Source organism: Carcharodon carcharias, chromosome 15 (genome assembly GCF_017639515.1).
Source record: "Carcharodon carcharias isolate sCarCar2 chromosome 15, sCarCar2.pri, whole genome shotgun sequence".
Taxonomy (NCBI): domain Eukaryota; kingdom Metazoa; phylum Chordata; class Chondrichthyes; order Lamniformes; family Lamnidae; genus Carcharodon; species Carcharodon carcharias.
In genome coordinates, this window is record NC_054481.1 from 101,635,814 (window position 1) to 101,651,053 (window position 15,240).

At 43.1% G+C, this 15,240-nt stretch overlaps 1 protein-coding gene across 6 annotated transcripts in view; it reads left to right on the forward strand.

Moving 5' to 3' along the window:
• The window catches only part of LOC121288259 (rho guanine nucleotide exchange factor 10-like protein), a 176,658-nt gene extending 168,912 nt beyond the window's left edge, over positions 1–7,746 (forward strand). For all 6 annotated transcript variants that reach the window (XM_041206761.1, XM_041206760.1, XM_041206763.1 and 3 more), the window contains 3 exons: positions 73–244; positions 4,099–4,221; positions 4,894–7,746. In XM_041206761.1, the coding sequence (XP_041062695.1) occupies positions 73–244; positions 4,099–4,221; positions 4,894–5,417 (819 nt within the window). In that variant the 3' untranslated portion in view covers positions 5,418–7,746. The remainder of the gene's footprint in view (positions 1–72; positions 245–4,098; positions 4,222–4,893) is intronic.
• The last annotated feature ends 7,494 nt before the right edge of the window (positions 7,747–15,240 follow it).

Consider the following 15,240-nt stretch of genomic DNA (forward strand, 5'->3'; position numbering starts at 1 on the left):
CTGCTTTTAAAACAATGTCATGGTGTTTCTTTAGCAAGCAAAACTGACCTTTCCCTCCCTGGTATCTGGCAGTGTTTTGATGCCCACCCTGATGACGAGGTGAACGTGACTCATATGATGAAAGCTGGTGGTGGGGTGTGGATGGCCTTCTCTGCAGGGTCCTCCATTCGATTATTTCACACAGAGACTCTGGAACATCTGCAGGAAATCAATGTTGTTCCACGCGGCACATTCTTCACTCCAGGTAAGATGCTTCACACTGCACAGGAAACCTGCAATTTGTTTGCATTTTGGCCCATGTATTTTAACTTCAAAGGTAGCAATGCCAGCCTCGTGTTTGAGGGCGGCCCATAGGAATAGTACCCACTGTACCAAGTAACGATGAGGTGCAAACCTAGGATCCTAGGAAATAAATTCCTAACTTCAAATATTGAAAGAATAAAAGACTTACAGTGCCTTTCACAAACGTAAGACATTCCTAGCACTTTCCCATCAATTAAGTAGTTTGAAGTATAGCCTCATTTGAAATGTAGGAAATACAGCAGCCAATTTACAGACAAATTCCAACGAACCACAATGAATGACCTGATTTTAGTAGTGTTGGTTGAGGGATATTGGCCAGGGCACCAGGGAGAACTTCCATGCTGTTCTTCAAAATCGTGCCATGGGATCTTTTATGCTGGTAGTCGGGGCTCCAGTTTAATGTCTCATCCAAAAGGTGATGCCTTTGACAGTGCAGCACTCCGTCAGTGTCTGATTTTGTGTTCAAGTCTCTGGAGTGGGATTTAAGCCCATGCATGGACCTCCTGACCACGGCAGGAGTACTACCACTGATCCAAAGCAGTTGTGCCTTGCATCCTGCAACCACTTGTCCCCCTTCCTTGGGAAAGGGACCCTTTTAATTCCTCTATACTTGCTGGGATAGCTCCATTTCTTAATCCTCTTTCTTTACCTTGATGGCCACCAAGTAAATGAGCAGAAAAAGAGCCGAGTATCATCTCTGGCAACATCTCACAGCCACAAATAAGGCTGTAATTGAGGGGAGCTGGGCTATAATTGGGCCCCACACTGTATTATGAATACTAGTGAACTTATCCAGTTTATGTTAAAGTAATCATGATAGAGACTGAAAATATTTACATTCTGGTCACCTGATTTTTTGATAAGCAACATTTAATTTTAATGTCCCTAGTGCTCTCTTTCTCACCCCATTGTAACAAAATATTATTTTAGTGTGAGAATTGCTTTAAACGGTTCCTGCTGCAGCTTGTTAAATTAACTCAAATCAGGAAAGCTGTTTGGAATTTGAGCAGTTCTCCCAATTGTCCTCTAAACCAGATTACAACACTGTTGATGAACTGGGTGTAAAGTGGGACATTGGGAATCCCTGAGGGGATGGAGTGGGGTGGGAGGTGGGGGCGGGTGAAGGGAAGGTGGTTGTTTTGAGTTGAACTCAAAGTCCCAACGCTAGGGTGTGGAATGAGACTGAGGAGTCCCTGAAGCAGGATGCGATAATTGGTTTGAATGGTTTTTAGACCAGCATAATAAAATGCAACCACATTTTTTTGAGTATTGCACACGTCTGATTTCTAGATGAGATTTATATGATTTAGGAAGGCAACCCATTTCAGAAGGGTGAGTTCCTTCCTAACTACCTGGCCTAAATTTAGTCAGCCTTGGCCAAGCATTTAGTTACACAAATCCCATCACAAAACTGCTACAGCTCAACAGTTGAAAAACAAAACACTGCGGATGCTGGAAATCTGAAGTAAAACCAGAAAATGCTGCAGATATTTGTTCCACGGCTTTCCTGTTGTCACCATAAACAGCTGAGCACTCATGTTCTCTCTCACGCTTTTTATTCAGACATCTTATTCGCATTTCCTATATGAGTGTTGCCACCCAGTGATTGACCACCATTGTATACCATTTTTAACTTTGGTGATATATAGATCAATAAATCAAAAAAAAGCAAGGACCCAGCAAAATTTATATAACTCTTTTGAGTACAAACATGTTTCCATCTGTTCCTATTCAGATGAAGTTACATTGTTTCATAGTTTGCCATTGTGAGATTTGAACTCTTGATAATCTTTTAAATTACAGTAACTCTTTCGAGTACAAACCCTTTTCCATCTGTTTCAGATGAAGTTACATTGTTTCCCATTGTGAGATTTGAACTCTTGATACTCTTTTGAGTAAACCTGTTTCCATCTGTTTCAGATGAAGTTACATTGTTTCATAGTTTGCCATTGTGAGATTTGAACTCTTGATCTTGGGGTTACAAACCCAGTAACATAACCACTTGGCTATTTAGGCCAAGCAAAGTTGTAACTCTTTGGAGTACAAACCCGTTTCTATCTGTTCCTATTCAGATGAAGTTACATTGTTTCATAGTTTTGCCATTGTGAGATTTGAACTCTTGATCTTGGGGTTACAAACCCAGTACCATAACCACTTGGCTATTTAGGCCAAGCACAAAATGTATATAGCCTATCTTGGTCTGTTTCAATCATCTTGTTATGATCATTGACTGGTGAATGGCTTTAATAGGCAATTTTCCAGCCCTTCAGAAACCCGGAAGTTGCAATTGAACTAACTCCATGGGAAGAATGTTCCCCCGCATCGGGGGTGGTGGTGGTGGATAGGAGGGAGGGTGGGAGGGAGTGGGTGTGTGCAGGCACGCCTCCGATCGGGGGCTCGTGCCATTTTAAGTGGATGGGCCAATTAAAGCCCACCCAGCGTGACGTTCGCCAGGAAACACTATGCGTTCCCTGTGCGGGCGGGGGTGGATTCCCTAAACCGAGAAGGAGCTCTTTCGTGCATGCACGCAAAAGAGCGCACTCATCTCCCTGAGGTTAAGTGCTGCCTCCGGGAGATTGGCGCCAAATTCAAAAATGTGAAATATAGATGCACAAACTTTCCCTGACGTCCCCTCATGTGACACTGTCACATGAGTTGGGAAATGTCCATCATTTTTAATTCATCATCCCGTTAGTGGATGAGGTTTCATGCTTTTTCTGAAGTCCGTCAAGGCTCCTGGCCTGCCTGCCAACCTTAAGGTTGAATGGGCAGGCCCATTAACTAGTTCAATTACTTTTTAAATGGCCTCAATTGGCCATTGACAGGTCGGCGGGCGCACAGCTGATTCGGCTGCGCCACCGCTGACTTGAAAATTGAAATAACGCGGGGTGATGTCGGGAGTTCCGCCCATCATTTTACTCAGCGAGTGGGCCCACCCCCCACCCCCGCTCGCCGAACTCAATATCCTGCCCCATGTCAATACCGATCAATCCTTACACATCAAACACAGACAGTTAATTCATCGGTAGGCTGCAATGCCCAACAGTACCTGCATAAGTGTAGCTGGAAAGGCTAAATGTCATAGCTTTTTTTGGAAATACAGGGACTGATGGATTGCCGAATAGGAAAGCAATCTTAATCTCCGGACCACAATCCGTTAAGTAAATCCAAAAGTCTGTATACTTTGTAGTTGGTTCTGCACATACTGCCATCTCTCTGTTGGTTTTTAATGTCTGTTTAGTGGCTGCAGAGAGAAATTGCCAATGGTAATGGAAAAGATCAAATGTGGAAAGGGCCCAGATTTATTTAAATGGCCAGACAGGCTCTCAATGCTGATGATATAAAACCAAGCTCATGGTCTGATTTGACAGTCTGCCTGTCATTATTCTATTCCTAAATTCTATTATTAATTATAGTATTAGTGATTAGATAAAGGGAAGAGAAAATGTCCAGAGGAAGTACTCTTTTGTTCGTAGGATCGTAGAAAGTTCTCGGCGCAGAAAAAGGCCATTGTGGCTGCACCAGCTGAAAAACTTGCCACCCAGCCTAATCCTACTTTCCAGTATTTGGTCCGTAGCCCTGAAGGTTACGGCACTTGAGGTGCATACCCAGACACCTTTTAACTGAGTTGAGGGTTTCTGCCCCTACTACGCTATTTCAGGCAGTGCGTTCCAGGCCCCCACAATCCTTCGGTTTGAATACAAAGAACAACTTCTTGCTCCTGGACCTTAAGATTATCTGGATTCTGGACTTTTGTACGATGATGTTTTTTCTCCTTCCTCCTCCTTCTTTAAGGCCAAAGGAATATTTTGGTGACGTGTTTGCTGGTTTGCCAAGGGATGCTCTGGGTTGGGACCAATCAAGGAATTTTGATTGCTTTACCAGTATCAAAACTTGAAGGAATTCCAAAAGTAACAGGTAAAAAAATTTTTTCTCTCTTTTAATAATCGCAGTTTTGTAGTTTCTTTCACAAGATGAGTCTTGTTGAAGTTCTAGAGAGAACAGAGGGACTGACATGGTTACTCAAACACCAGATAGATAGGAGAGAATACCTTGTGATGTAGTGCCACAGTGAATGAAGGTGTGCAATGGAACATATATGAATCCAACATTATGCATAATTTATTACTAATTAGCACCAAACTGGTTCAGAAATTTAGACAGTTAAAAGGAATATGTGTTTTGTAAGTGTAGTAATGGATGCTGTTTTGAGCTGGGGGTTAAGGCCTGTTGTTCAGCAGTGTCAGAGGAGATTAGCTGTACTGCAATCACTTCCTAAATGTCTGAAAGTGTAAGGGCAGTGTGGAGGAAGCTTTATCTGCAACTGGTCCACATTATACTTGGGAAGTGTTTGTCAGGACACTGTAGAAGAAGCATGAATCTGCATTGAACCCTTGCTTGATGTTGGTGTTTCTAAAACAATCTATTTTTGTGCATCCTTGCATAGACGGACCTCTTTCATTCATATCACCCCTGTTAAGTGGTTCAAGTTAAAATGATGACACAGGGAGTTGTCCAACGGGCGAGACTCTGTATTGTGTTTTTAGTCATGTTCCCAGTCACTGAGTTTTATCCCTCTCTCCTGTGCAGGAAAGGGAATGATTTCTCTCAACGCACACTGTGGGCCTGTGGAATTTCTGATCCCCACCATTGGCTCTTTGGACTTGGAATTACTGAAAAGCGAGTCCACCGAGGACATGCCTGAATATCCAGAAGGGAATGGCAAAGAGGATTCTTCCTCGCAGGAATCCCTTCACGAGCAGCACAACCACCTGGATAAGAAGCAAGGGATCTCACTGCGTTACAACCTACGCTCCACTTCTCACTTGCCTGGTCAGTTACTGTCAGCACACGGCAGCGAGGCCCAGGCCACTGAGAGCTCCCTGGAGCACAGCATTGAGGATGGTTCCATCTATGAGATAGTAGATGACCCGGACGTGTGGGTTCGAAGCAGGTCTTCAGCCCGAGAGGTTGTCAGAAAGGAGAAGGTCAGCTCAGTTGCCATTGCCTCTGGAGGCAGGGGCTACCAGAACTTTAACAGAGACTTCAAGCCGACAGTACACAACAAGAATGAAAACACATTGCTGATTTGGCAGATTCCACTGACTTTGTAGGGTTCTGACTTTGTACAGATTTGCATTTGTTGAATGTGTCTACCAGAAGTACACTCTGTTATAAGATTGCACCATGTTCAATTGCGTCTGCAACTCTGAATTTTGAAGAGAAATTCCATCTTACAAACATGTTACATGTTCAATTGTCTGGAGGTTGTGCATCTCTCAAGTGGTTAGCATGAAGATTTCAAAGCATTCTATACCATTATTAGGGCTAGCTAACCTATTCACATTTGGAACTCTTTTAAGGAAGACTCAGCTGTAACACTCTCTGCCCTACCTTTCTTGGGGTGAATGGTGCAGGGCACAGAACGATGGAGGCAAGGGTATATTGTGCCATAGATTTGCCTTTTCTTGCTCCCTTCCTCTTTTTGTATTTCTTCCACTTTCTCAGCCCTAAGTCATTAAGTTATTGGGCCTGTGCTTGCTGCTTTAGAAAGGGAGGAATGTTGAAGTCATTCCCAGGTCACTTTTTCTCCTAATTTTCTCACACCTTCCCACACCTCTTCTACAAAGGTGCAGACTCATATTGGGGTAATGAATCCATGGGCGCTGGTCGCCCTTTGACACTGTGCCCAAGTGGCCACTCTTCATATGAGAACCTAGATATTGAATGTCTTTAGGTTATTTGAATCTGGAGAGCACCAAAGCTGAACCCTATCTGGTATCCACACACACGTGCACTTTCCAGCAGAAATCACTGGATAATAATCGCATCCCATGGCACTCTCTCCCAGCCTAGGAATGCTGAAGTCCATCTTCCCGTGCCGCTATTGCATTCTACCTGGTTGGTTGGCTTACAAATGGAATAAGTGGAAGGACCCAGTCAGCTTCTTCAACCTTGCAGGAAAAATAATTGGGAGCAATGTGAAAATAAAGTTCTCTTTGGTGGATGCAACTTGTGAGCTTGATAACTCAGCAATTATGTTTCAAATATTTGTGCGTATATTTAATTTTTGTAACAGTTCAACGGTTTGAAGACTGGTGCTGATGATCCTGGTCTCATTTGACACATGGGTGCGAACAGCCAGGTTATAGAATGTTTTACTTCATCCTAATCCCCTCTCTCTCCTAGTTGTAAATAATCTGCTAAAAGCTACACCTCCCAAGTATGAATTGTGACTTTTGTATTCCTATTATTGGTGAGATTACAAACCACTCTGATAAGTCATTATCTTTTCCCGCACTCTCACCAGGGCATTTAATAACTTGACTGAGAGGGTAGACCCCCAATGCTGTTCCACTGCTACTTTGGGGAATTATGTAAACAGCTGGATGCTGAGACTTGCCCTTGTTCTCATACTCTGGCGGGTGTGCGGCATCCTTTCAGAATACCCCTATATCATTATGGCTATAACTAAAAATGCAATGGGCAGAAAATTACAAGTTCCAACCTACTTTCTAACACTGGGTACTGCCAAATATTCACCCATGTTAGATTTAACTTCCCAAAATCAAAGGTTACTCAACTGACAGGAAAATAAAACTGTTTAAGAACGACAAACTTGGCAAGAAAACGAGGACTCATTATCTTTTCAAATAGGAAGATATCTCATGACTTTTTTTTGCTCTCCCCTAATGATCGCCAAAGTGTACATCAGGGTATTTCTGTACAGTCTCCTGCACTTTGACACTAGCAGACAAATATTTGTGTGCAGTCTTTGAAATGGAATCTGATGAAGGGAATACTTGTATTTATGGTGTAAAATACTAGTTCTTGTTGCTGGAAATAGTTGTGATCTCCAAGAAAAGGGCAGAGTAAGAATGTTGCATGATTATTGACGCTATCATTTGGGAATCCTTAGTCTGGTTTTGGAACCATGTAACTGCAGAGGTTTACAGCACAGGAGACCATTTTGCCCATCGTCTGTGCCAGCTATTTACTAATGACATATTGCCACAATATGTAAATATTGACTCCTTCGAAGCCATAGCAATTGGTTTTTACTCAGGGTTTAAGATCCCCCAAAACAGAAGCTGTTCTTGCATGCTGAAAGTCAAAACTTGTATTTGAGGGGAATATTTCACTATTCTGCAAATCGTACATCTTCTGGTCCTTCAGCCACACTTTTCCTGCCAAGGGAGCATAGAACAACATTGTTCCATGTCCCTCTGATTGCAGGTGGTCATTTAGTTTCCTACCCTTCTCTCCAATACCATATTTCAGTATCCATGGGACACTAATTCCAAAAGAAACTAATTTGGACCTAATAAAACTCACTCAATCAGTCAAAACACTGAGCTGCAACCAATCCCTGGGACTGCTCAAATCCATCCTTGTGGAAATTAGACTGTTCAATCATTAAAGATCCTCTACTTAGAACCTGAACTCTGTTTCACTCTTGTTTGTTTACTCTAACAATGGAATCAGTATACTAATTCACTGGGAAGTCTCTACTATTTTTCGGTGTGCATCCAAGTTCCAACCAAAGGTGGCCATTGATGTGTGACCTTTGTTCTATTGCTTACTGATAACTCTGCTTGGAGGTCAAATTGAATGCAATTGAGTCAATCAACTGGCCTTTCTGGTCCTAACAAAATAGAGATGTGCATTCCCTGATGTCATTGGCTTAATTTAGTGTTAATCACTAGCTTTGCCTCCAGGGGTCATGATACTGAGCATTGGTTTTCAGGTAAGATAATTTTGGGAATACAGAATGATGGGTCAGTGACTTCCCAAACAACCTCTGCTGACAAAGATGTTTCCAAGGAGCTGCTTAGTGGAGACCAACAATAAAACCAAGTAGGGTCAGCAGTTTCATTTTGTAACTGGTTCTGTGGTTTAAATAAGAGTTTTTTCATTTGCTCTGGATATGGATCATTCTGCCTTCTAATAGTGTGACTAATTTTTCTCACTGGCTAGTAAGCAGGAGAGGAATGTTGAATCCCAGCTTGCTGACATCCCAATTTCAGGAAATATGATTGGAGCTGTGTAGATATTCACCATCTCTGATGTGCTCAGGGTGACTGGGAAAAGGGAGTAGACTGCAAGAAGCCTCGGCCTTATGAATATAGTGAAATGTTAACATTTTTGACAAAGAACAATTGGTATTTGGAAAACAAGGAAAGACAGCTTGCGTCAGGAAGTGTATTTTATCGTATTTTGGCAGCATTTCTCTATACCAAGTATTTAGTAGCAATGATTTGCATACCCGTAAGATCATAAGATTAAATGATGTTGGCCATTTTTATAAGAATGAAATCCAAAGGCTAACCTGAGTATTGTAATGTGTTTATAGATTACTTGTTTTGAGCTGATAAGTGCAAGTGGTTGGGATTCCCAAGCATTACTGACCCAAATCCAGTTTCTATTTTCATTTGAGTTCTGCTTTTTATCCCTGACTATCTACAAGTGATTACAGAACCACTCTCCCGTGAAATATTATATAGGCCACAATCAAAGACATAGTGAAGGAAAGTATATCCCCCTATTCAAATACTCTTAAATTCCATTCAGAATTAGCTTCAACTAATAAAATGAGTTAATAAGCTTTTAACACACTGCTGGACAGAGGGGGCATGGTCTGCACTTAACCAGCCTTATCTTGGTATGAAAGTCTTCCAATTACCAAAGATAAACATATTTTGCACAATTTAAAAGAAAATTATAGGCGAAAGGTTTGATTTCTAATAGCTGGGACTTAGTTGCTTTTTGGTTGCCTGGGGCAAAATTGTAAATGTTGACCCTGAGCTACACTGATATGTCTATTTATGGTGACCAGATAAATTGGAGATTTGCGGATTTTTATTCACATTTGGGGTGGCATGTGAGGTGATGGTGAGTATTACATTTTGTTCCAGTCTTTGACAACAGCACCATAGTGTCCTGTTGTATGGTGTTCAGCTGCAAACCCTGGCTCAAAAGGATTGTCTGTTTATTGTCAATGTGTTTACATGGTAAATGATTCTCCTTTTCCTTTCTAACTGGATTTACTTAGAGAGTCCACTTTGGACCAGTGTCAAGCAAACTGCACGTGTTCCTGTGGCCACTTTTACACTGGCACAGTTTCATTTTGGATTTTCAGACCCTGAAGCCTGCACTGCTAAACTTGCCTTCCCTGTCTTAACAGTAGAGTGACTGGAAATTTGCAAGCACTGCGTTAATCAGGCATATCTGACTTTCAAAGAAATGCCCTGCTTTGTGAGACCACAATTTACGCAATAATTTAGTATGGTATGCTATACTACAATGATAGTACAGAGCAGGAAAGCCCCAGGGTCAATCTCTGGAGTTAGCTGATCTCAGCTGGAGCAGTGCTGGTGGCCTTTTGTATCTCCAGCTGAAAGCAGGAACCATCAATAATTAGTCACGGATTTTAAAGATCCAGTTAAATTTTCTTTTGCAGTTTGAACAGTTTAAGCAAGCTGTTTCATGCTGCTACTATGCAAGTGGTTACGCAAGTGGTATTTTCCACTAAGGAGATGCTGCTGTCAGTCCAAAAAAATGTTCTGCCTACCACACTTAAGCAATGTTGTGTATGAATTTCAGTGCAGGTATGATGCCAGGTAAGTAGGCTGTACATCCCAGTGATTGGCTGATTGAATCGAACAGCATGTTCCTTCCTTGGTGGGGATGGCAACATTGTGTTAACGTCACTGAACTAGCAATCCAGGGGCCCAAGCTAATGCTCTGGGGATGTGGGTTCAAGTCCCACCAAGGCAACTGGTAGAATTTAAATTCAATTAATAAATCTGGAGTATAAAGCTAGTCTCAGTAATGGTGATTGTAAAAACTCATCTGGCTCAGTAATGTCCTTTGAGTAAGGATGGCAGATTTCCTTCCCTAATCTGGCCTACATGTGACTCCAGACCTATAGCAATGAGGTTAACTCTTAACTGTCCTCTGAAATGTCAAGAGCAATTAGGGATGGGCAACAAATTCTGGCTTTGTTAGTGATGTCCACATCCCATGAAAGAATAAAATGAAAAGTTGTTCATAATAGGCAGAGTATAGACTGTACCCAACCAGCCTGCACTTGCAAAACCCAAAACAAAATGTCTACGGTTAGATTTGGTGATTGGGCAGCGCTTGCTGAACACTCCTGAGTGTGCTAATAGCTACACTAACAACCAATTTAAGACAATCAGTTGAGCTTGTAATATTGCTCATTTACACTTACTAGAAGCAACATATATTCATGCAAAGAGACCCGTTTTCTTCAAGGAAAAGGAATACGCTCAAATTTTTTGCTTTTTCTTAATTACCTGGGAGCTTGGGGAGCATAAAGTTCCCTGTTGCTTTCTCCATGGCAACTTTCACCTCAGCCAATCAGCACCCTTTTCTCCCATGGTATAAATTATGATTGTTTGAAATTTGGCATTCTTGCATTTGTCCTGATGAGTGCAAGATGGAAAGGCGACATGTCTGTCTTTTCAGCAATATTTAATTTTTTTGATGCACCATTGGATGGGGACAGGAGGTTACTCAGCCCTCGAGCAGAGTTGGATCTTGACTGATCTATGTGTTAACTCCATCCATCTGCCTTGATTCCATAGCCTTTATTACCCTTTCCTGATAGAAATCTATCCATCAGTTTTGAAATTTTTAACACATGCTTCCCCCACCCCATATCAATAGTTCTTGGGGGATGGTGTTGTGAATTTCCCTTGCCCTTTGTGTAAAAAAGTGCTTTGAAGGGCATATTACAAATTTTATGACCTCTTATTCTGGACTCATTGTTCTTTTGTGATCAAGCTTCTAAAGCAATGGTTGATTGGACCATTAACCTGATAGGCAGTGTGGTATAAGGGTCTAGCACATAAAGAGTTAATGTGCAACTAAGTACAGTACCACCCAAACAGTGATGTAAGAAAACACATGACCCGCACCTAGGGGTCAGTCAGGTGTTGGATAGAATCGTGTGTACCAGCAAGCATGGAGACAACTTCCAGCTGAACCCTTTACTGTATAACTCTTTCGAGTTAAAACCAATTAAACCAAATTAACAAAATTGGGATAAATCAGGCACAGCCCCTAATTCAGGTCAGCTGTAAAACCAAGAACAAAGTTTAAAGGAAACTTACAAACTTTAAATCAAAATGTGATTAAAGGGGTCAACAAAACACCCCAGTCCCCGCGGTGCCCACCGAGCACGGAAGGCCCCTTTACTGTATATATGTACATAGCTCTTGTAGTTAATAAATACATACAGTTAACCTACTTAAGACTAGAAAACTTCATTAAGACCTACCGAATGGTATCCAACACCCTATAACAGGCACTGGATTTATCAGCTGCAGCACATTCAGTAAATGGAGTTAGGTTTCAGATCAACCATGATCTCACTGTATGGCGGAACATTAGAGGGGTTAAATGGCCTCCTGCTGTTCCTATGTTCCTGCTCCTGATTATTACCTAATGGCTCCTCCTGGGATTTGGGTATGTGACTTGAGGGAACAGAATTGGGTTCAGTAGTAAAGCTCGCCACTGTCGAATAGTTGGTTGGTATTTGGACTGCGATGCGTGAGGTACCAAAGCATTTCTAATGCCCTTAGAGCCCTACAGCAGCATAAGTTAGTGCCTTCATTAAGTAGAAAATTGGGAAGGAGAACAATCTGCAATCTATGTAGCAATGCCAGAACAGACTAGGATTTTATGATGTGGAAGGTATTTTTAATATAAAAGTAGTTACAAGTGAATGATAACAATGTAAATAATCTCATCACGGGGGCAAGATGATAAATCACTTCAGTGCAGCTTTGTCACAGTTTGAGGACATCTGAACTCTGAAGATTTTTTTCTGTAATTGCACCCATTCATTATTCTCACGTAATAACACACGTTTCAATGAGTCAGAACCTCTAAAAATAAATTCCAAATTTAGAAACCGCTCTCAAAACTTTTTAAAAAGCGTGCTTATGCAAAACAGGCTGCCAGAAGATAGAGGGTAAATTCCGCGCTCCCACTGCCCCAGGGCAGGGCAGGCTCCAGGGGAGGGGGGGGGGGGGGTGCAGACAATGCTAATCACTGGAGCCCCTGTCCCTCAGGGGACCCGGGCTCATTGGCCGAGTAGCCTGCCAATGGGGATGCTCCGTATCCAAAGCAGCCAACAGGTTGTTCGCAACAGCAGCAATCATTGACCTATTTTGACGTGCCAGCTTCCCCAGTTCTTCCTTTACTTGCTTACCTCTTGGTGTTGTGAGACTTGCTGCGCTGCTTCCTTTTCTTGTAGGAGTCTGGAAGCTGTTGGGGTGGAAGGTAAATGTCTCCATGTTTACCTCCCCTCCCAACATCTTCTCTGAGTTCTGAAGTCCTCTCCTAGTCCAGCCCTTCGACATCATTAACGATGGTGTCTGTGGCCCAGGGCCCTTCCCCTCCCAACACTGAGAAGAAACCACGGGGGAGGGCCCTGGGCCACAGACGCCATCGTCGAGGGACTAGACTGGGGAGGACTTCAGGATTTAAAGAAGATATGAGGAGGGGAAGGGTCCAGGACCATGATTATCGGTGCAGTAGGAAAGGGTTTTACTTTTGAATTCTGCAACTGCCCCCTTCAACATGAATTTTTATTATAATTCTTTCTCCAGGTTAGTTTTTTCATCGGTCTGATTTAATTATAGTACAAAGCAACGAAAGTGCGTAGTGGGTTTCTGATTGTTCACATTTGTATCCCGGAATATGCACCACCGTTCATTTCTGTTAGCGAGGCAGGTTGACTGAGGTATGTTCGGATTAGTGTAACTCTGCTTAAATTTTTTAGTGAAATAATTTTTGAAAAGCATGCCAAATAAAATACAAACTGATTGCACCTTTCTGTGGAACATGAAAATGAAGAAGTAAAGGAGAGAAAGAGACGTGCAATGTGCAGTAAAGCAGAATATTCATTTCCTTGAGCTATCACACGTTCCTTTTCAATTATCCGCCCCTTCGTTGGACTTTGACAGAGCTGCAGACTGGGGCTGGGGGCAGAGGCAAATCTCCGGCCCACACGGGTGAGCTGGGTGAGCTGGCTATTCGAAAATTGGGAAATTTCTGCCAGTGGCCGCCGAAACCATGATATCTGAGAGTCAGGTACAACTCCCACTTTCTGCTCCTCCAATCACAGCCTCATATTTTCTCCATCTCTCTCTGTTCCGCTCCCGTTTTCCCAGTTGGGTTTTGATTCTCCGCTCGAGTCTGTCCTTCCGCCGCCTTCATACTCTCTGTAGCACAGAGTCACACATTTCCCGGCTCTGTGGTCAAACACCCTTTCGATTAGATGTATCTAATTGTAAAAGGAGGAGCAGGGCAATGGAAAAGCACTAAAATTAAACACTAACCCGAATGGAAGCAGAGTGACAGGTGGCAACCTGGTGACATGTTATGTCAGAAGATTTTTACAGGAATCCGGATAACTGAATGTACCCAGTGGAACTTCTGAATCCACCAGGACTTATGACAAAATATCCAAGCCAGTCTGGACCTGGAAAAATGTATTAATTTTGCTTCCAATTTCCACCCCTCCATCATTTTCACATGGTCCACCTCTGACATTTCCTTGACCTCTCTGTTTCAATTTCTGGTGATAGACTAATATTCATTACAAGCCTACTGACTCCAGCAGCTACTGCGACTACAGCTCCTCACACCCCGCTTCCTGTAAGGACTCCATCCCATTCTCTCAGTTCCTTCACCTCCATAGCATCTGTTCTGATGATGCCACTTTCCAAAACAGTTCCTCTGACATGCCTTCCTTCTTCCTTAACCGAGGTTTTCCACCCACAGTGGTTGATAGGGCCCTTAACCGTGTCCGGCCCATCTCCCGCTCATCCGCCCTCACACCTTCTTCTCCCTCCCAGAAACATGATAGGATCTCCCTTGTCCTCACTTATCACCCCACCAGCCTCCGCATTCAAAGGATCATCCTCCACCATTTCCGCCAACTCCAGCATGATGCCACCACCAAACACATCTTCCCCTCATCCCCCCTGGTGGCATTCCACAGGGATCGTTCCCTCCGGGACACCCTGGTCCACTCCTCCATCACCCCCTACACCTCAACCCGCTCTCATGGCACCTTCCCATGCAACCGCAAAAGGTGCAACACCTGTCCCTTTACTTCCCCTCTCCTCACCGTCCAAGGGCCTAAACACTCCTTTCAAGTGAAGCAGCATTTCACTTGCACTTCCCTCAATTTAGCCTACTGCATTCGCTGCTCTCAATGCGGTTTCCTCTACCTAAAGCAGACTGGGCGACCGCTTTGCAGAACACCTTTGGTTTGTCCGCAAGCATGACCCAGACCTCCCTGTTGCTTGCCATTTCAACACTCCACCCTGCTCTCATGCCCTCATGTCTGTCCTTGGCCTGCTGCATTGTTCCAGTGAAGCCCAACGCAAACTGGAGGAACAGCACCTCATCTTCCGACTAGACACTTTACAGCCTTCCGGACTGAATATTAAGTTCAACAATTTTAGATCATGAACTCTCTTCTCCATCCGCACCCCCTTCCTGATCCCCCTTTTTTCTCCAATAATTTATATAGATTTTTCTTTTCCCACCTATTTCCATTATTTTATCTCTACCTTTTAGTCTATTTCGATCCCTTCCCTTCCCCTCACCCCACCCCCACTAGGGCTATATCTGTACCATGCTTATCCTGCTTTCTACCCTTAATTAGCACATTCCTTAGATAATATCACCACCTTCAACACCTCTTTGTCCTTTTGTCTATGACATATTTTGGCTATCTCCACCTATCACTGGCTCTCTATCCCGCTCTACCTGTTCCCCCCCCCCCACCCCCCCACCTCCCCTCCCCACCTTAAACCAGCATATATTTCACCTCTTCTATTTTTACTTAGTTCTGTTGAAGAGTCATACGGACTCGAAACGTTAACTGTGTTC